The sequence below is a fragment of the Mustelus asterias genome, chromosome 5 (assembly GCF_964213995.1).
Source record: "Mustelus asterias chromosome 5, sMusAst1.hap1.1, whole genome shotgun sequence".
In the NCBI taxonomy this organism is placed as follows: domain Eukaryota; kingdom Metazoa; phylum Chordata; class Chondrichthyes; order Carcharhiniformes; family Triakidae; genus Mustelus; species Mustelus asterias.
This window is the reverse complement of record NC_135805.1, coordinates 12,859,131-12,880,169: the sequence shown is the minus strand read 5'-3', so window position 1 is coordinate 12,880,169 and position 21,039 is coordinate 12,859,131. Positions and strand designations below refer to the sequence as shown.

The window sequence follows — 21,039 nt, the reverse complement described above, 5'->3', positions numbered from 1 at the left end:
GAGAAACGTCACAAGGCTATTGGGACAGTGGTTGACTGAATAGTCAGTTAAAGAACTCAGTAAAGTTCTTGTTCAGCAGAGGTGTTACTGGAAGACTGAGTTGAGAGTGGATTTCTTGGCCGTCCCAACGAGAGATACGAGTTGGGTGAAAAGCATTGAGCGAATGCTCAGGAAATCATTGAAAGAAAATAGTTTGAAACTGTGCCAGTCCCAAGCAAGAAACCTTCATGTATTTAGCTAGTGGTAACCCTTCACTGTTCATGTGTCTGTAAATATAGTGCTGGGGTAAAGGAATAGTGCAAATTGGAAGCACTTTATGTATTTGTATTGCGATCTCTCCAATCTATTTTTCTGGTGTAATATAGTTCATCCTTCTTGCTCAATAAATATTTTATTCTTTGTGTGGAAAATTCTTCAGCAGACTCCTGTGAATTTGTTCAGTAACTTTCCTCCCAGGTTTCTAAAAAAAAAGTTAGGATCTATCAAGGGGTTTCACTTTAGGATCCGACTTAGCCTTTATTAACCATCAGCTGGGAGCATAACACAAATAACATCAACAGAAATACTGCTGTCCGTGAGATCTTGCTGTGCAGAACTAGGCTATTGAATGAATGCACATAAAACAGTTGATTGTACTTCATACTGGGCTTTGCACCTGAGATGTTTCTGAAAGATGAGGATATGGGCTTGAATTTTTGGGATGGCGTGGTCTTGCTTCTTGCCATCCAGAGAGATTCTGGGAGTGATCTTACCAGCTCCTTCCACTGGTCGATCGGAGTGGTGAGCAGGATGTGAGGTGCATAATTGGGTTTGCGCCTGGTTTCTCGCCTCTCGTGATCCTACCGGCACTGTTTTGCCGGCAAAATCAGCTTTGTGTCCATCAAGAGTGTGAAGACAATTTCAATGCTCATTACTTAATTTAAATATCATTAGTGAGTCACGGACATGATTGTCTGGGCTCACTTGCCCTTACCTGCTCCCTGGTCGAGGGCCTCACCAGTGATGATCACGTGTGGTCCCCATCATCAGGAACTAGTCGTGACGGTCTCGTCAGTGGGACTGGAGGACATTGAAGCCCCCTGGATGGCCAGGGCTGGGTTTGGCACTGCCTGCCCGACACTCTGGCACTATCCACTGGACAGTGCCAAGAGGGTAGGGCCTGGGGGCCCAAAGGGGGGCAGGGACATGATGGGGGGAGGCGGCAGGATGGGAGCTCCATTGAGAGGAGGGAAGGAGAGACCTCTGCAGGGTGGGGGGTTGACTGGTCGGCGATCGGGGCGGGTGGGTTGATCAGCCAGGGTGACGATCAGCAGGGGCTGGAGTAGGGCGGAGGGCGGAGACATCTTATACACCTCTATCAGGTCACCTCTCATCCTTCGCCTCTCCAAGGAGAAAAGACCTAGCTCTCTCAACCTATCCTCATAAGGCATGCCACCTAATCCAGGCAACATCCTTGTAAATCTCCTCTGCACCCTTTCTATGGCTACAAAGAGTCATGAACAAAGTCCAATCCATCATGCAAACCAGCCTCCCATCCATTGATGCTATCTGCACTTTCTGCTGCCTCAGAAAAGCAGCCAGCATAATTCAAGACTCCACGCTCCCCGGACATTCTCTCTTCCACCTTCTTCCATCAGGAAAGAGAAACAGAAGTCTGCGATCACGTACCAAGAACAGCTTCTTCCCTGCTGCCATCAGACTTTTGAATGGACCTACCTTGCACTAAGTTGATCTTTCTCTACACCCTAGCTATGACTGTAACACTACATTCTGCACCTTCTCCTTTCCTTCTCTATGAACGGTATGCTTTGTCTGTATAGTGCGCAAGAAACAATACTTTTCACCGTATACTAATACATGTGACAATAATAAATCAAATCAAATTAAAGATGAGATTGGTCACCTCTGTCTCAATCTTACACGTTCACAGAATAAAGGTGACATGACCCTACAAAGCATGTGAACAAGGTTTGTTCCACAATCACACGTGACATTAAAGTCGAGACATCACTGATGGTGAGACTGAACTGGAAAAGAGGCACACACGCTGGTGATGTGGAAGTGAACTACAGATCGGAGAGGCCCAAGACAGCAACAGCTGGTATGAGCAGCTCGTTTTCTATTTTATTCACTTGTACAAAGTACTGAAAACACTTGGCATATGAACTCCATGATACATTTTCTTCATTGAGCCAGGGATCCTAATTGACCCACCATTTCTGTTGTAAGCACCAGCAACTCGAAACTATCTATTTTTCTACTGCCTTCCCAGTACTCCCCTTTTTACCCTGGAGACTGTTGACATCAAATGGCTCCACCTATACAGCAAAGTATCTACTCTTTTCAAATATGCCAGATACTGCCTGGAATCTCACCCCGTCTTTGAAAACCACTTCTGACTTGAGTCTTCCTTCACTGGCACTTAATCTTTAATCCTGTTGTTCCTTCTTCCCAGCTTCTAATATTTGAAGTGTGAGGAGCCACAATTTTACTCTTAGGATCTTTTCTCGATGAAACAAAATCCCGACTCGTCGCCAGTTTTCTTTCTGTAATAGAAACATAGAAAGAAACATAGAAAAACTACAGCACAAAACAGGCCCTTCGGCCCCACAAGTTGTGCCGAACATATCGCTACCTTTTAGGCCTACCTATACCCCTCCATCCTATTAAGTCCCATGTACTCATCCAGGAGTCTCTTAAAAGACCCTACTGAGTTTGCCTCCACCACCACTGACGGCAGCCGATTCCACTCGCCCACCACCCTCTGTGTGAAAAACTTCCCCCTAACATTTCCCCTGTACCTACCCCCCAGCACCTTAAACCTGTGTCCTCTCGTAGCAGCCATTTCCACCCTGGGAAAAAGCCTCTGAGAGTCCACCCGATCTATGCCTCTCAACATCTTATATAGCTCTATTAGGTCTCCTCTCATCCTACGTCTCTCCAAGGAGAAAAGACCGAGCTCCCTCAGCCTATCCTCATAAGGCATGCCACTCAATCCAGGCAACATCCTTGTAAATCTCCTCTGCACCCTTTCTATCTTTTCCACATCCTTCCTGTAATGAGGTGACCAGAACTGAGCACAGTACTCCAAGTGGGGTCTGACGAGGGTCTTATATAGCTGCATCATTATCCCCGGACTCCTAAACTCAATCCCTCGATTGATAAAGGCCAGCACACCATACGCCTTCTTAACCACCTCCTCCACCTGCGGGGCCGATTTTAGAGTCCTATGGACCCGGACCCCAAGGTCCTTCTGATCCTCCACAGTACTAAGAGTCTTTCCCTTTATATTGTACTCCTTCATCCCATTTGACCTGCCAAAATGGACCACTATGCATTTATCTGGGTTGAAGTCCATCTGCCACTTGTCCGCCCAGTCTTGCATCCTATCTATGTCCCTCTGTAACTTCTGACATCCCTCCAGACTATCCACAACCCCACCAACCGTCGTGTCATCGGCAAACTTACCAACCCATCCCTCCACTTCCTCATCCAGATCATTTATGAAAATGACAAACAGCAAGGGTCCCAGAACAGATCCCTGGGGCACACCACTGGTGACCGACCTCCATTTAGAAAAAGACCCATCTATACACACTCTCTGCCTCCTTTGGGCAAGCCAATGTCTGAATGTCTGAACTATGTTAGGGGTTGTGGGTTTTACTCAGAAAGAAAAGACTTGGCTTGCACGTGTAGATTCAAGCAAGCCCACAACAGGTTTTATTGAAGAGCTGCTCTCTGCTCTGCATCAGAATACAAAACTGAAAGTAAAACAGCAGCTTGAGCACGCACCCTAATGACATCACCGTCAAATCATGCGATCAGCTTTTAAAGCAACCTTTCAACCCTTTTTAAATATATAACACGGAGACAATCACAGAAAGGAAGGAATGTTAGCTGTACTCCTCAGGTTGCAATATATGATGGACAAGTCTGCCCGCCTTCAATCTGAGGTGATATCACCAGCATGTCAACAAGTGAGGTCAACACTGGCAGGATGGCGGCTGCCGTAGAGACCTTAGTTCAAGACTAAGTCTAAGTCTAAGCCACTCAAGTGGATAGAGCTGTGAAGAAGGCCTATAGTGCGTTAGCTTTTATTAACAGGGGGTTGGAGTTTAAGAGCCGTGGGGTTATGCTGCAACTGTACAGGACCTTGGTGAGACCACATTTGGAATATTGTGTGCAGTTCTGGTCACCTCACTATAAGAAGGATGTGGAAGCGCTGGAAAGAGTGCAGAGGAGATTTACCAGGATGCTGCCTGGTTTGGAGGGTAGGTCTTATGAGGAAAGGTTGAGGGAGCTAGGACTGTTCTCTCTGGAGTGGAGGAGGCTGAGGGGAGACTTAATAGAGGTTTATAAAATGATGAAGGAGATAGATAGAGTGAACGTTCAAAGACTATTTCCTCGGGTGGATAGAGCTATTACAAGGGGGCATCATGGTGGGAGATATAGGAAGGATATCAGAGGTAGGTTCTTTACGCAGAGAGTGGTTGGGGTGTGGAATGGACTGCCTGCAGTGATAGTGGAGTCAGACACTTTAGAAACATTTAAGCGGTTATTGGATAGGCACATGGAGCACACCAGGATGATAGGGAGTGGGATAGCTTGATCTTGGTTTCAGATAAAGCTCGGCACAACATCGTGGGCCGAAGGGCCTGTTCTGTGCTGTACTGTTCTCTGTTCTAAGACACAGACCCTGCACTGATGCAGTGGGGTTGCACTCCATCACGGCAGCCCTTGTTGGCATCCATCAATGTCAAAGTGAGAGGGGGGGGTGGTGATCAGGACACCTAGACTCACTCCCTGCCCCTTCTCCTCAAGTAGTCAGCCAGGGGCCCTCAGGCACCTCAGGAAGGGGGGCTAGTAACTCGACACCCCGGAATCATCCACCCAGGTGACTCCGAGACAGTCCGGCTGATCCCATTCTCCTCTTCTTGTCATCCCATGAGCTCCACTCTCCAGGACAACCATGGCCCTGTCATGGAGAACCAAAGCAGGCCAGGGCCCTCCAGGTCTCAGCTCTCCAAAGGATGCCCACCAAAAGCATCATAGATAGCAGGGCTTAGCAGCCAGCAGGCTACATCCACCTCCGCTGTGGATGTCAGGGATGCACCAAGATGTAACAGTAGGGTCAGGAAAGTTAATTTAGGAGAATGGGTGTTCCGAACAAGTATATCATGTTCACAAATGGAAATAGAACCCATTTCACATCTCCTCCTGTCTATGCCTCCTTTTTATGATAGAATCCTACAGAGCAGAAGGAGGCCATTCAGCCCATCAAGTCTGCACTGACCACAATCCCAGCCAGGCCCTATCCCTATAACCCCATGCATTTATCCTAGCCAATACCCCTGACACTAAGGGGCAATTTATCATGGCCAATCCACCTAACCCGCACACCTTTGGACTGTAGGAGGAAATTGGAGCACCCGGAGGAAACCCATGCAGACACGGGGAGAATGTGCAAACTTCACACAGACAGTGACCCAAGCCGGGAATCGAACCCGGGTCCCTGGCGCTTTGAGGCAGCAGTGCTAACCATTGTGCCACTGTGCTGCCCATGGTGAGTTGTGTAATTGTCGATCAGGTGTGGTACCATGGTTCCTCCCCCGAGTTGGGGGAGGGTCCATGGTACCACACCTGATTGACAATTGTCTCAGTACAATTGGAAGTAAAACCTACAATTTGCCCTGGAACTTGGTTCATCCAGCAAAGCCAGGAAGCAAAACTGACAATGACTTTTCTTTGAAGAGCATTACTCTCCAAAGCCATCGATCATCACGACCAACAAAGAACAAAGAAAATTACAGCACAGGAACAGGCCCTTCGGCCTTCCAAGCCTGCACCGACCATGCTGCCTGACTTAACTAAAACCCCCTACCCTTCCGGGGACCATATCCCTCTATTCCCATCCTATTCATGTACTTGTCAAGATGCCCCTTAAAAGTCACGACCGTATCCGCTTCCACTACCTCCTCCGGCAACGAGTTCCAGGCACCCACTACTCTCTGTGTAAAAAATCTGCCTCGTACATCTCCTTTAAACCTTGCCCCTCACACCTTAAACCTATGCCCCCATTAATTAACTCTTCCACCCTGGGAAAAAGCTTCTGACTATCCACTCTGTCCATGCCTCTCATAATCTTGTAGACTTCTATCAGGTCTCCCCTCAACCTCCGTCGCACCAGTGAGAACAAACCAAGTTTCTCCAACCTCTCCTCATAGCTAATGCCCTCCATACCAGGCAACATCCTGGTAAGCCTTTTCTGTACCCTCTCCAAAGCCTCCACATCCTTCTGGTAGTGTGGCGACCAGAATTGAACACTATATTCCAAGTGCGGCCTAACTAAGGTTCTATAAAGCTGCAACATGATTTGCCAATTTTTAAACTCAATACCCCGGCCGATGAAGCATGCCGTATGCCTTCTTGACTACCTTCTCCACCTGCATTGCCACTTTCAATGACCTGTGAACCTGTACACCCAGATCCCTTTGCCTATCAATACTCTTAAGGGTTCTGCCATTTACTGTATATTTCCTATCTGTATTAGACCTTCCAAAATGCATTACCTCACATTTGTCTGGATTGAACTCCATCTGCCATCTCTCCGCCCAAGTCTCCAACTGATCTATATCCTGCTGTATGCTCTGATGGTCCTCATCGCTATCCGCAAATCCACCAGCCTTTGTGTCGTCCGCAAACTTACGAATCAATCCAGTTACATTTTCCTCCAAATCATTCATATATATTACAAACAGCAAAGGTCCCAGCTCTGATCCCTGAGGAACGCCACTTGTCACAGCCCTCCATTCAGAAACGCACCCTTCCACTGCTACCCTCTGTCTTCTTTGACCAAGCCAGTTTTGTATCCACCTTGCCAGCTCACCTCTGATCCCATGCGACTTCACCTTCTGCACCAGTCTGCCATGAGGGACCTTGTCAAAGGCCTTACTGAAGTCCATGTAGACAACACCCACTGCCCTACCCTCATCAATCATCTTTGTCACTTCCTCGAAAAACTCGATCACGTTCGTGAGACACGGCCTCCCCTTCACAAGCCCAGTTCAGGCTCCACTGAAGGAATCAAGTGGAAGGTGAAAGTATTGCTCTGTTTGTGGCAACTGTAAAAAGCTGGAAATACATTGTGAGTTTAGTGAGTTGTTAGAGGATTCTCTTCACGATCGGCTAGTTTGTGGTATCCAAAACGAGGCCATTGAAAGAAAATTGCTTACTGAACCTGATTTGACTTTCAAAATAGCAGTAGAAATCGCAGTGCCAGTGGAACTGGCTGCTAAAGAGGCTTCACAATTTACAGAATTGAAGATCCACAAGTTGGGAATTGCCCATCATAGGTCAAAATGGAAACAAACATGTCACAGATGTGCCAAATGGGCCATTCAGCGTGCGAATGCTGGAGCAAGAATAGTCATACAACAATTGTGACAAAATGGTCACATTGCAAAAGCTTGTTGGGCTAGACCAGCTTCCCCTGAGAAAAATATTCCGAAGAAGAATCTAGGTATCTTCAAGAAGAACAACAAATTGAGTTCTTCAAAAAGAGTTTACAACATGGAAGAAAAGGATTAGGAGTGTGAAGAAGAGAATGTCCAGAAATACGATGAAGAGTTCCAGCTAAACATCTTATCCATACAGGGTGAATCACATAGATTCCGGGTGGATTAGAATGAAGGTCGATAGTGGTGCTGCTATATCTTTATTTCTGAGACTACATAGCAGCAAAAGTTGAAGCATCTTTGTTTAAAGCCAGCTGATGTGATTTTAAGGACATACATGGAACAGATCGTGCTGTTAAAAGGTTACACCATAGTCGATGTAGAGTTGATTTGACAAACAGCAAAGTTGCCTCTCCATGTGGTCTGTGGTAATTTTCCAGCTCTATTTGGGAGGCAATGGTTGGAGAAGATAAAGCTTAACTGGACTTCTGTCAACAGATTGACCAATGTTAAACCAGACCTACAGCACCTTCTGGGTAAACACAAGAGTGTATTCAAAGAGATTCAAAGAGGTAACTAAGTGTGTTGATGAAGGTAGGGCAGTTGATGTCATATACATGGATTTTAGTAAGGCGTTTGATAAGGTCCCCCATGGTCGGCTTATGATGAAAGTGAGGAGGTGTGGGATAGAGGGAAAGTTGGCCGATTGGATAGGTAACTGGCTGTCTGACCGAAGACAGAGGGTGGTGGTCGATGGAAAATTTTCGGATTGGAGGCAGGTTGCTAGCGGTGTGCCGCAGGGATCAGTGCTTGGTCCTCTGCTCTTTGTGATTTTTATTAATGACTTAGAGGAGGGGGCTGAAGGGTGGATCAGTAAATTTGCTGATGACACCAAGATTGGTGGAGTAGTGGATGAGGTGGAGGGCTGTTGTAGGCTGCAAAGAGACATAGATAGGATGCAAAGCTGGGCTGAAAAATGGCAAATGGAGTTTAACCCTGATAAATGTGAGGTGATTCATTTTGGTAGGACAAATTTAAATGTGGATTACAGGGTCAAAGGTAGGGTTCTGAAGACTGTGGAGGAACAGAGAGATCTTGGGGTCCATATCCACAGATCTCTAAAGGTTGCCAGTCAAGTGGATAGAGCTGTGAAGAAGGCCTATAGTGTGTTAGCTTTTATTAACAGGGGGTTGGAGTTTAAGAGCCGTGGGGTTATGCTGCAACTGTACAGGACCTTGGTGAGACCACATTTGGAATATTGTGTGCAGTTCTGGTCACCTCACTATAAGAAGGATGTGGAAGCGCTGGAAAGAGTGCAGAGGAGATTTACCAGGATGCTGCCTGGTTTGGAGGGTAGGTCATATGAGGAAAGGTTGAGGGAGCTAGGGCTGTTCTCTCTGGAGCGGAGGAGGCTGAGGGGAGACTTAATAGAGGTGTATAAAATGATGAAGGGGATAGATAGAGTGAACGTTCAAAGACTATTTCCTCGGGTGGATGGAGCTATTACAAGGGGGCATAACTATAGGGTTCGTGGTGGGAGATACAGGACGGATATCAGAGGTAAGTTCCTTACGCAGAGAGTGGTTGGGGTGTGGAATGGACTGCCTCCAGTGATAGTGGAGTCAGACACCTTAGAAACATTTAAGTGGTTATTGGATAGGCACATGGAGCACACCAGGATGATAGGGATAGCTTGATCTTGGTTTCAGATAAAGCTCGGCACAACATCGTGGGCCGAAGGGCCTGTTCTGTGCTGTACTGTTCTATGTTCTATGTTCTATACTTGGCTCAATGAAGAGAGTTCAAGTGAAACTCAAGATAAAGCCTAATACAAATATGGCAAAATTGTTCCTAACTTAGCTACATTATTGAAGCCATTGCATAATTTATAAAAAGTCTCAAAGCAAGAGCGGTGCCATATGCTATTCTTCCCAAGGTCAAAGCAGAATTAATAAGACTTGTTAACATTGGTGTGTTACAGCCAGTTATAATGAGTGACTGGGCTACCCCCATTGTACCTGTCATGAATCAGATGATTCAGTTTGTGTTTCTGGTAATTTAAAAACAATAAATCCAGTGTTGTGTGCTAATCAATATCCACTTTCTTTCATTGAAGATTTGTTTGCGGGGTTATCAGATGGGCAGAAATTCAGCAAGATAGGCCTTTCACAAACATATTTACAGATGAATATAGCTATTGAATCTCAACCATTGCTTACCATCATTAGTCATAAAGGTCTGTTCCATTATAAAAAGATTACCTTTTGGAATAGCATCTGCACCAGCCTTATTCCAAAGATTGATGGATCAGATTTTAAGTGGTCTCTCTGGTGTACAATGTTACCTGGATGGTATTCTAATTATAAGGTTCAGTGAACAAGACCACTTGAATAATTTAGAAGTAACATTGGAACATCTTGAAGCACATGGTCTGCGTATCAAGAAGGAAAAGTATGACTTTTTCCAGACGTCAGTCCAGTGTTTCAGTCATGTTGTTGATAGTGAAGGCCTACATAAAGCACCTAAAAAGATGGAAGCTATTTTAGAAGCACAATGTCAGATGAATGTGATACGATTGAGGTCCTTTCTAGAATTAGTAAATTATTATGGCAAAATTGTTCCTAACTTAGCTACATAATTGAAGCCATTGCATAATTTACTGTGCGTGAAACAGTCATGGGACTGGACAACAGATTATGAGAAAGTATACAAGAATGTCAAAGATGCTTTGCAGAAGTCTGAAATGTTGGTTTTTTTAAAATCCAAAGCTACCATTACCGCTTGCTTGCAACACTTCACTTTAAGGAGTAGGGGCAGTCGTTTTACATATTATACCTTCTGGAGAACAACAACTAGCTTTTGTTCACATACTCTGATCAGTGCTGAATCTAACTATCTTCAGTTAGAAAAAGAATTGAGCATAATTGATGTACGAATGTTTCATCATTATTTATATCGTTGTCATTTCACATTATTGACTGATCATCGACTTTTAACTACGATTTTTGGACGATATAATGGGAAACCTTTATACATTTGGTTCCCTCATCCAAGCACTGATCCCTGCCACTCAGAAAAAGACCCCTTTATTTTTACTCCTGTTATGTATGTGTATTAATCTTTATCAGATGACGGAAGCTCCATTTCACTGGAAGTGACGTTACAAGTCACTAGCGCAGGGAACAGGCAGAGGAGAGGCAGCATATAAGACAACACATTCCTGTAAATAACGCTGCATTGTATTAATTCTCCATGTCCTGTCTGCAGCATATTTCCAATATACAACAATTCCCAACCTGTTTCCTGTCTGTCAACCAATTCACGATCCATGTCAATACATTTCCCCTAAACCCAAGTGCTTCAATTTTCCCACTAACCTGATGTCATATACATGGATTTTAGTAAGGCGTTTGATAAGGTCCCCCATGGTCGACTTATGATGAAAGTAAGGAGGTGTGGGATAGAGGGAAAGTTGGCCGATTGGATAGGTAACTGGCTATCTGATCGAAGACAGAGGGTGGTGGTGGATGGACAATTTTCGGACTGGAGGCAGGTTGCTAGCGGAGTGCCACAGGGATCAGTGCTTGGTCCTCTGCTCTTTGTGATTTTTATTAATGACTTAGAGGAGGGGGCTGAAGGGTGGATCAGTAAATTTGCTGATGGCACCAAGATTGGTGGAGTAGTGGATGAGGTGGAGGGCTGTTGTAGGCTGCAAAGAGACATAGATAGGATGCAAAGCTGGGCTGAAAAATGGCAAATGGAGTTTAACCCTGATAAATGTGAGGTGATTCATTTTGGTAGGACAAATTTAAATGTGGATTACAGGGTCAAAGGTAGGGTTCTGAAGACTGTGGAGGAACAGAGAGATCTTGGGGTCCATATCCACAGATCTCTAAAGGTTGCCAGTCAAGTGGATAGAGCTGTGAAGAAGGCCTATAGTGTGTTAGCTTTTATTAACAGGGGGTTGGAGTTTAAGAGCCGTGGGGTTATGCTGCAACTGTACAGGACCTCGGTGAGACCACATTTGGAATATTGTGTGCAGTTCTGGTCACCTCACTATAAGAAGGATATGGAAGCGCTGGAAAGAGTGCAGAGGAGATTTACCAGGATGTTGTCTGGTTTGGAGGGTAGGTCTTATGAGGAAAGATTGAGGGAGCTAGGGCTGTTCTCTCTGGAGCGGAGGAGGCTGAGGGGAGACTTAATAGAGGTTTATAAAATGATGAAGGGGATAGATAGAGTGAACGTACAAAGACTATTTCCTCGGGTGGATGGAGCTATTACAAGGGGGCATAACTATAGGGTTCGTGGTGGGAGATACAGGAAGGATATCAGAGGTAGGTTCTTTACGCAGAGAGTGGTTGGGGTGTGGAATGGACTGCCTGCAGTGATAGTGGAGTCAGACACTTTAGGAACATTTAAGCGGTTATTGGATAGGCACATGGAGCACACCAGGATGATAGGGAGTGGGATAGCTTGATCTTGGTTTCAGATAAAGCTCGGCACAACATCGTGGGCCGAAGGGCCTGTTCTGTGCTGTACTGTTCTATGTTCTATGTGACCTCTTATGAGGGACATTATCAAAAACCTTCTGAAAGCCCAAATACACCACTGGTATCTATTCTACTCGTTACATCCTCAAAATACTCCAGTAGATTTGTTAAGCATGATTTGCCTTTCATAAACCCATGCTGGCTTTGACAATTCCGTTAATGCTTTCCAAATGCTCTATTATCTCATCTAATAAACTCTAGCATCTTCACCGCTACTGATGTCAGGCTAATTGGTCTGTAGTTCTCCCATTTTCCTCTACCTGCCTTTTTAACTGGGGGGGGGGGGGGGAGCGTGGGGGCAGTTACATTTGCCACCCTCCAATCTATAGGAACTGCTCCAGAGTATATAGAATTTTGAAAGATGAATACCAATGCATCCAATATGCAAGCCACTTCCTTAATACTCTGAGATATAGAGTATCAGATCCTGGTGATTTGTCAGCCTTTAACCCCATTAATTGCCTCAGCACCATTTTCTGACTAATACTGATTTCCTTCAACTCTGCCCACTCACTAAGCCCTTGTTCCTGAGGAACTGGTGCAGGGGGCAGGGTTTCCAATTCTTGGATCATTGGGACCTCTTTTGGGGCAGGTGGGACCTGTACAAGAGAGACGGGTTACACCTAAACTACAAGGGGACCAATATACTTGCAGGGAGATTTGCTAGTGTTATTGGGGAGCGTTTAAACTAGATTTGCAGGGGGGTGGGAACCAGAGTGCCAGAACAGATAGTGGAGCAGGGGTAAAAAGACAGGTTAGTTCAAGCAAAATCACAAATGGAAGGGTAGAGTGTGGTGGAAATAATTTTTTGAGGTGTGTCTATTTCAATGCCAGGAGTATTGTGGGGAAGGCATGAAGGCGTGGATAGACACGTGGAAATATGACATTATAGCCATTAGTGAAACTTGGCTACAGGAGGGGCAGGACTGGCAGCTCAATGTTCCAGGGTTCCAATGTTTCAGGCGGGATAGAGGCAGAGGGATAAAAGGTGGGGGGGTGGCATTGTTGGTCAGGGAAAATGTTACAGCGGTACTCAGGCAGGATAGATTAGGGAGCTTGTCTACAGAGGCCCTATGGGTGGAGCTGAGAAACAGGAAAGGTATGACCACATTAATGGGGTTGTATTATAGACCACCCAATAGCCAGCGAGAATTGGAGGAGCAAATCAGCGGAGAGATAGCTGACAACTGCAAGAAACACAAAGTTGTGATAGCGGAGAGATAGCTGACAACTGCAAGAAACACAAAGTTGTGATAGTAGGGGATTTTAATTTTCCACATATAGATTGGGACTCGCATACTGTTAAAGGTTTAGACAGGGTAGAGTTTGTAAAATGTGTTCAGGAGAATTTTCTACATCAGTATATAGAGGTGCCAACTAGAGAGGATGCGATATTGGATCTCCTATTGGGAAATGAGTTAGGGCAGGTGATGGATGTGAGTGTGAGGGAACACTTTGGATCCAGTGATCATAATGCCATTAGTTTCAACCTGATCGTGGATAAGGATAGATCTGGTCCTCGGGTTGAAGTTCTGAACTGGAAAAAGGCCAAATTTGATGAAATGAGAAGGGATCTGGGAAGTGTGGATTGGCACAGGCTGTTCTCTGGTAAGGATGTAAATGGAAAGTGGGAGGCCTTCAAAGGAGAAATTTTGAGAGTGCAGAGTTTGTATGTTCCTGTCAGGATTAAAGGCAAAGTAAATAGGAATAAGGAGCCTTGGTTCTCGAGGGAGATTGTAACACTGATTAAGAGGAAGAGAGAGTTGTATGAAATGTACAGGCAGCAAGGAACACATCAGATGCTCGAGGAGTATAAAAAGTGCAAGAAGCTACTTAAGAGGGAAATCAGGAGGGCCAAAAGAAGACATGAGGTTGCTTTGGCAGACAGAGTGAAGGAAAATCCAAAGAGCTTCTATAGGTATGTTAGGAGCAAAAGGATAGTGAGGGATAAAATTGGTCCTCTTGAAGACCAGAGTGGTAGACTGTGTATGGAACCAAAAGAGATGGGGGAGATACTAAATGGTTTTTTTGCATCCGTATTTACTGAGGAAACGGGCATGGAGTCTACGGAAATAGGGCAAATAGGGTAGGGAGGCCATGGAACCTTTACAGATTAAAGGGGAGGAGGTGCTCGCTGTCTTGAGGCAAATCAGAGTGGATAAATCCCCAGGACCGGACAGGGTATTCCCACGGACCTTGAGGGAAGCTAGTGTTGAACTTGCAGGGGCCCTGGCAGACATATTTAAAATGTCAGTATTCACGGGGGAGGTGCCGGATGATTGGAGGGTGGCTCATGTTGTTCCGTTGTTTAAAAAAGGTTCCAAAAGAAATCCGGGAAATTATCGGCCAGTAAGTTTGACGTCGGTGGTGGGCAAGTTATTGGAAGGTGTGATAAGGGATAGGATCTACAAATATTTGGATAGACAGGGACTTATTAGGGAGAGTCAACATGGCTTTGTGTGTGGTAGGTCATGTTTGACCAATCTATTAGAGTTTTTCGAGGAGGTTACCAGGAAAGTGGATGAAGGGAGGGCGGTGGATGTTGTCTACCTGGATTTCAGCAAGGCCTTTGACAAGGTCCCTCATGGGAGGTTAGTTAGGAAGGTTCAGTCGCTAGGTATACATGGGGAGGTAGTAAATTGGATAAGACACTGGCTCAATGGAAGAAGCCAGAGAGTGGTTGTGGAGGATTGCTTCTCTGAGTGGAGGCCTGTGACTAGTGGTGTGCCGCAGGGATCGGTGTTGGGTCCATTGTTGTTTGTCATCTATATCAATGATCTGGATGATAATGTGGTCAATTGGATCAGCAAGTTTGCTGATGATACAAAGATTGGAGGTGTAGTGGACAGTGAGGAAGGTTTTCAAAGCTTGCAGAGGGATTTGGACCAACTAGAAAAATGGGCTGAAAAATGGCAAATGGAATTTAACGCAGACAAGTGTGAGATATTGCACTTTGGAAGGACAAACCAAAGAAGAACGTACAGGGTAAATGGTAGGACTCTGAAGAGTGCAGTTGAACAGAGGGATCTGGGAATACAGGTACAGAATTCCCTAAAAGTGACGTCACAGGTGGATAGGGTTGTAAAGAGTGCCTTTGGTACATTGGCCTTTATAAATCGGAGTATCGAGTATAAAAGTTGGAGTGTTATGGTAAGGTTATATAAGGCATTGGTGAGGCCGAATTTGGAGTATTGTGTACAGTTTTGGTCACCTAGTTACAGGAAGGATGTAAATAAGATTGAAAGAGTGCAGAGAAGGTTCACAAGGATGTTGCCAGGACTTGAGAAGCTGAGTTACAGAGAGAGATTGAATAGGTTGGGACTTTATTCCCTGGAGCGTAGAAGATTGAGGGGAGATTTGATAGAGGTGTATAAGATTTTGATGGGTATAGATAGAGTGAATGCAAGCAGGCTTTTTCCGCTGAGGCTAGGGGAGAAAAAAACCAGAGGGCATGGGTTAAGGGTGAAAGGAGAAAAGTTTAAAGGGAATATTAGGGGGGGCTTCTTCACGCAGAGAGTGGTGGGAGTGTGGAATGAGCTGCCGGATAAAGTGGTAAATGCGGGGTCACTTTTAACATTTAAGAAAAACTTGGACGGGTTCATGGATGAGAGGGGTGTGGAGGGATATGGTCCAAGTGCAGGTCAGTGGGACTAGGCATAAAATGGTTCGGCACAGACAAGAAGGGCCAAAAGGCCTGTTTCTGAGCTGTAATTTTCTATGGTTCTATGGTTCCCTAACATTTCTGGGAAGGTATTTGTGCCCTCTTTGGTGAAGACAAAATCAAAGTATGTGTTCAATTCTTCCACCATTTCATTGTTCCCCATTGTAATTCCTCTGGTTTCTGACATTTGTCTTTACTAACCTTTTTATCTTCACATATTAAGATAAGTTTTTCAGTCAGTTTCTATGTTCCCTGCAGTTTTACTCTCATACTCTATTATCTCCCTGTGATAATCCTCATGAGTTCTAATCTCTAATTGATCTCCCTGTGGGGATCATTGAACATGAGTTCCTCCGGTAACAGCCTGCCCAGGTGGAACTTGTCAGCTGAGCCCTTTATGAGGTAGATGCTGGGAAGGTCTACAGAACTGTTGTCCATTCTGGGACTTGTGTGAAAACTGTTCCGGTTGGGACTTGTGTATCCTAGAAGGTGAAACTCTGGAATGTGTAACCCTGGAAGGCAAAGCCCTTTGGTTTAATTAACATACAAGAATATGAACTGTTTTCATTGTATAAAGTATATTTGCTGCTGACATTGTGATTATATCAGCTTGTTGTTTTAATAATTTATCATTGGGTAAGAAAAGAGGCTGGTGCTGACTATCTACCATGTTAATGGGGTTGCCATTATTTTATGATTGTGACAGTTTGTTTAATACAGGTGACGATGCTTCATGGGGAATTGGCCATCCTCTCAACTTCATTGATAAGGAAATGAACTGATTCTGCCAGCCTGTTAATACTTAATTCTAAATCATGTTAGAGGAGTACCTATTTCAGAGAGGTTGCTAAAATGGACTGGGTCTACAATGTATTGTAATTTATAATGTATTTGGATAAATTGAAATAGATTTGGATACATTGTTTCAACATAAAAGAAAGGTGGGACTTGTGTATGTACGCTACAGATTTTATTTTATGTTTAACGATAGATACCATTCCTTTCCAGTCGGGCTTCCTGAGTTATTACACTGGCGACGAGGAACAAGGAGTGCTTTGGATAACCTTGCCTTTCAATGGAAGCGGTAAGACAGTAATGCTAAAAATAGTGAAAATGCCGCTGTTTGGAAAATTTGGTACCACAACCATGGAGGATGGGCCGGAGTACAGCAAACAAATGAAATACTTCTTCCAGGCAGATGGGAGAGAAGAGGACGACCTGTAGAAAGTCATCCTCCTGACTGCTTGTGGGCCACAACTTTCAGCATTATAACCAACCAGGCAGCCCCAGATTCAAAGTCCTTTAATGGACTGATAAATTTGGCAGCGAACCATTACAACCCCCAACCGTCTGTTATATTGCAGCGATACAGGTTTAATACGGCACCGTCTGTTATATTGCAGCGATACAGGTTTAATACAGCACCGTCTGTTATATTGCAGCAATACAGCTTTAATACAGCACCGTCTGTTATATTGCAGTGATACAGCTTTAATACAGCACCGTCTGTTATGTTGCAGTGATACAGGTTTACTACAGCACCGTCTGTTATATTGCAGCAATACAGCTTTAATACAGCACCGTCTGTTATGTTGCAGTGATACAGGTTTAATACGGCACCGTCTGTTATATTGCAGTGATACAGGTTTAATACAGCACCATCTGTTATATTGCAGTGATACAGGTTTACTACAGCACCGTCTGTTATATTGCAGCAATACAGCTTTAATACAGCACCGTCTGTTATGTTGCAGTGATACAGGTTTAATACGGCACCGTCTGTTATATTGCAGTGATACAGCTTTAATACAGCACCGTCTGTTATGTTGCAGTGATACAGGTTTACTACAGCACCGTCTGTTATATTGCAGTGATACAGGTTTAATACAGCACCGTCTGTTATATTGCAGTGATACAGGTTTAATACAGCACCGTCTGTTATATTGCAGTGATACAGGTTTAATACAGCACCGTCTGTTATATTGCTGTGATACAGGTTTAACACAGCACCGTCTGTTATATTGCAGTGATACAGGTTTAATACAGCACCGTCTGTTATATTGCAGTGATACAGGTTTAATACAGCACCGTCTGTTATATTGCAGTGATACAGGTTTAATACAGCACCGTCTGTTATATTGCTGTGATACAGGTTTAACACAGCACCGTCTGTTATATTGCAGTGATACAGGTTTAATACAGCACCGTCTGTTATATTGCAGCGATACAGGTTTAATACAGCACCGTCTGTTATATTGCAGTGATACAGGTTTAATACAGCACTGTCTGTTATATTGCAGTGATACAGGTTTAATACAGCACTGTCTGTTATATTGCAGTGATACAGGTTTAATACAGCACTGTCTGTTATATTGCAGCGATACAGGTTTAATACGGCACCGTCTGTTATATTGCAGTGATACAGGTTTAATACAGCACCGTCTGTTATATTGCAGCAATACAGGTTTAATACAGCACCGTCTGTTATATTGCAGTGATACAGGTTTAATACGGCACCGTCTGTTATATTGCAGTGATACAGGTTTAATACGGCACCGTCTGTTATATTGCAGCGATACAGCTTTAATACAGCACCGTCTGTTATATTGCAGCGATACAGCTTTAATACAGCACCGTCTGTTATATTGCAGTGATACAGGTTTAATACGGCACCGTCTGTTATATTGCAGTGATACAGGTTTAATACAGCACCGTCTGTTATATTGCAGTGATACAGGTTTAATACAGCACCGTCTGTTATATTGCAGTGATACAGGTTTAATACAGCACCGTCTGTTATATTGCAGCGATACAGCTTTAATACAGCACCGTCTGTTATATTGCAGTGATACAGGTTTAATACAGCACCGTCTGTTATATTGCAGCAATACAGGTTTAATACAGCACCGTCTGTTATATTGCAGTGATACAGGTTTAATACAGCACCGTCTGTTATATTGCAGTGATACAGCTTTAATACAGCACCGTCTGTTATATTGCAGTGATACAGCTTTAATACAGCACCGTCTGTTATATTGCAGTGATACAGGTTTAATACAGCACCGTCTGTTATATTGCAGTGATACAGGTTTAATACAGCACCGTCTGTTATATTGCAGTGATACAGGTTTAATACGGCACCGTCTGTTATATTGCAGTGATACAGGTTTAATACAGCACCGTCTGTTATATTGCAGTGATACAGGTTTAATACAGCACCGTCTGTTATATTGCAGTGATACAGGTTTAATACGGCACCGTCTGTTATATTGCAGTGATACAGGTTTAACACAGCACCGTCTGTTATATTGCAGTGATACAGCTTTAATACAGCACCGTCTGTTATATTGCAGTGATACAGGTTTAATACAGCACCGTCTGTTATATTGCAGTGATACAGGTTTAATACGGCACCGTCTGTTATGTTGCAGTGATACAGGTTTAATACGGCACCGTCTGTTATATTGCAGCGATACAGGTTTAATACGGCACCGTCTGTTATATTGCAGTGATACAGGTTTAATACAGCACCGTCTGTTATATTGCAGTGATACAGGTTTAATACGGCACCGTCTGTTATATTGCAGCGATACAGGTTTAATACGGCACCGTCTGTTATATTGCAGTGATACAGGTTTAATACAGCACCGTCTGTTATATTGCAGTGATACAGGTTTAATACAGCACCGTCTGTTATATTGCAGCGATACAGGTTTAATACAGCACTGTCTGTTATATTGCAGTGATACAGGTTTAATACAGCACCGTCTGTTATATTGCAGCGATACAGGTTTAATACGGCACCGTCTGTTATATTGCAGTGATACAGGTTTAATACGGCACCGTCTGTTATATTGCAGCGATACAGGTTTAATACGGCACCGTCTGTTATATTGCAGTGATACAGGTTTAATACAGCACCGTCTGTTATATTGCAGTGATACAGGTTTAATACAGCACCGTCTGTTATATTGCAGCGATACAGGTTTAATACAGCACTGTCTGTTCTATTGCAGTGATACAGGTTTAATACAGCACCGTCTGTTATATTGCAGTGATACAGGTTTAATACAGCACCGTCTGTTATATTGCAGTGATACAGGTTTAATACAGCACCATCTGTTATATTGCAGCAATACAGGTTTAATACAGCACCATCTGTTATATTGCAGTGATACAGGTTTAATACAGCACCGTCTGTTCTATTGCAGTGATACAGGTTTAATACAGCACCATCTGTTATATTGCAGCAATACAGGTTTAATACAGCACCGTCTGTTATATTGCAGTGATACAGGTTTAATACAGCACCGTCTGTTATATTGCAGTGATACAGGTTTAATACAGCACCGTCTGTTATATTGCAGTGATACAGGTTTAATACAGCACCGTCTGTTATATTGCAGTGATACAGGTTTAATACAGCACTGTCTGTTCTATTGCAGTGATACAGGTTTAATACAGCACCGTCTGTTATATTGCAGCGATACAGGTTTAATACAGCACCGTCTGTTATATTGCAGTGATACAGGTTTAATACAGCACCGTCTGTTATATTGCAGTGATACAGGTTTAATACAGCACCGTCTGTTATATTGCAGTGATACAGGTTTAATACGGCACCGTCTGTTATATTGCAGCGATACAGGTTTAATACAGCACCGTCTGTTATATTGCAGTGATACAGGTTTAATACAGCACCGTCTGTTATATTGCAGCGATACAGGTTTTATACAGCACCATCTGTTATATTGCAGTGATACAGGTTTAATACGGCACCGTCTGTTATATTGCAGTGATACAGGTTTAATACGGCACCGTCTGTTATATTGCAGTGATACAGCTTTAATACGGCACCGTCTGTTATATTGCAGTGATACAGGTTTAATACAGCACCGTCTGTTATATTGCAGTGATACAGGTTTAATACAGCACCGTCTGTTATGTTGCAGTGATACAGGTTTAATACAGCACCGTCTGTTATATTGCAGTGATACAGGTTTAATACAGCACCGTCTGTTATGTTGCAGTGATACAGGTTTAATACGGCACCGTCTGTTATATTGCAGTGATACAGGTTTAATACAGCACCGTCTGTTATATTGCAGCGATACAGGTTTAATACAGCACCGTCTGTTATATTGCAGCGATACAGGTTTAATACGGCACCGTCTGTTATATTGCAGTGATACAGGTTTAATACAGCACCGTCTGTTATATTGCAGCGATACAGGTTTAATACGGCACCGTCTGTTATATTGCAGTGATACAGGTTTAATACAGCACCGTCTGTTATATTGCAGCGATACAGGTTTAATACAGCACCGTCTGTTATATTGCAGTGATACAGGTTTAATACAGCACCGTCTGTTAT

General features: G+C 43.9%; 1 protein-coding gene across 1 annotated transcript in view; it reads left to right on the top strand.

Moving 5' to 3' along the window:
- susd4 (sushi domain containing 4) overlaps window positions 1–21,039 on the top strand; it is a 197,066-nt gene that overhangs the window by 6,232 nt on the left and 169,795 nt on the right. Inside the window, exon 2 of the mRNA XM_078213637.1 lies at window positions 5,989–5,994. Coding sequence (XP_078069763.1) covers window positions 5,989–5,994 — 6 coding nt within the window. The remainder of the gene's footprint in view (window positions 1–5,988; window positions 5,995–21,039) is intronic.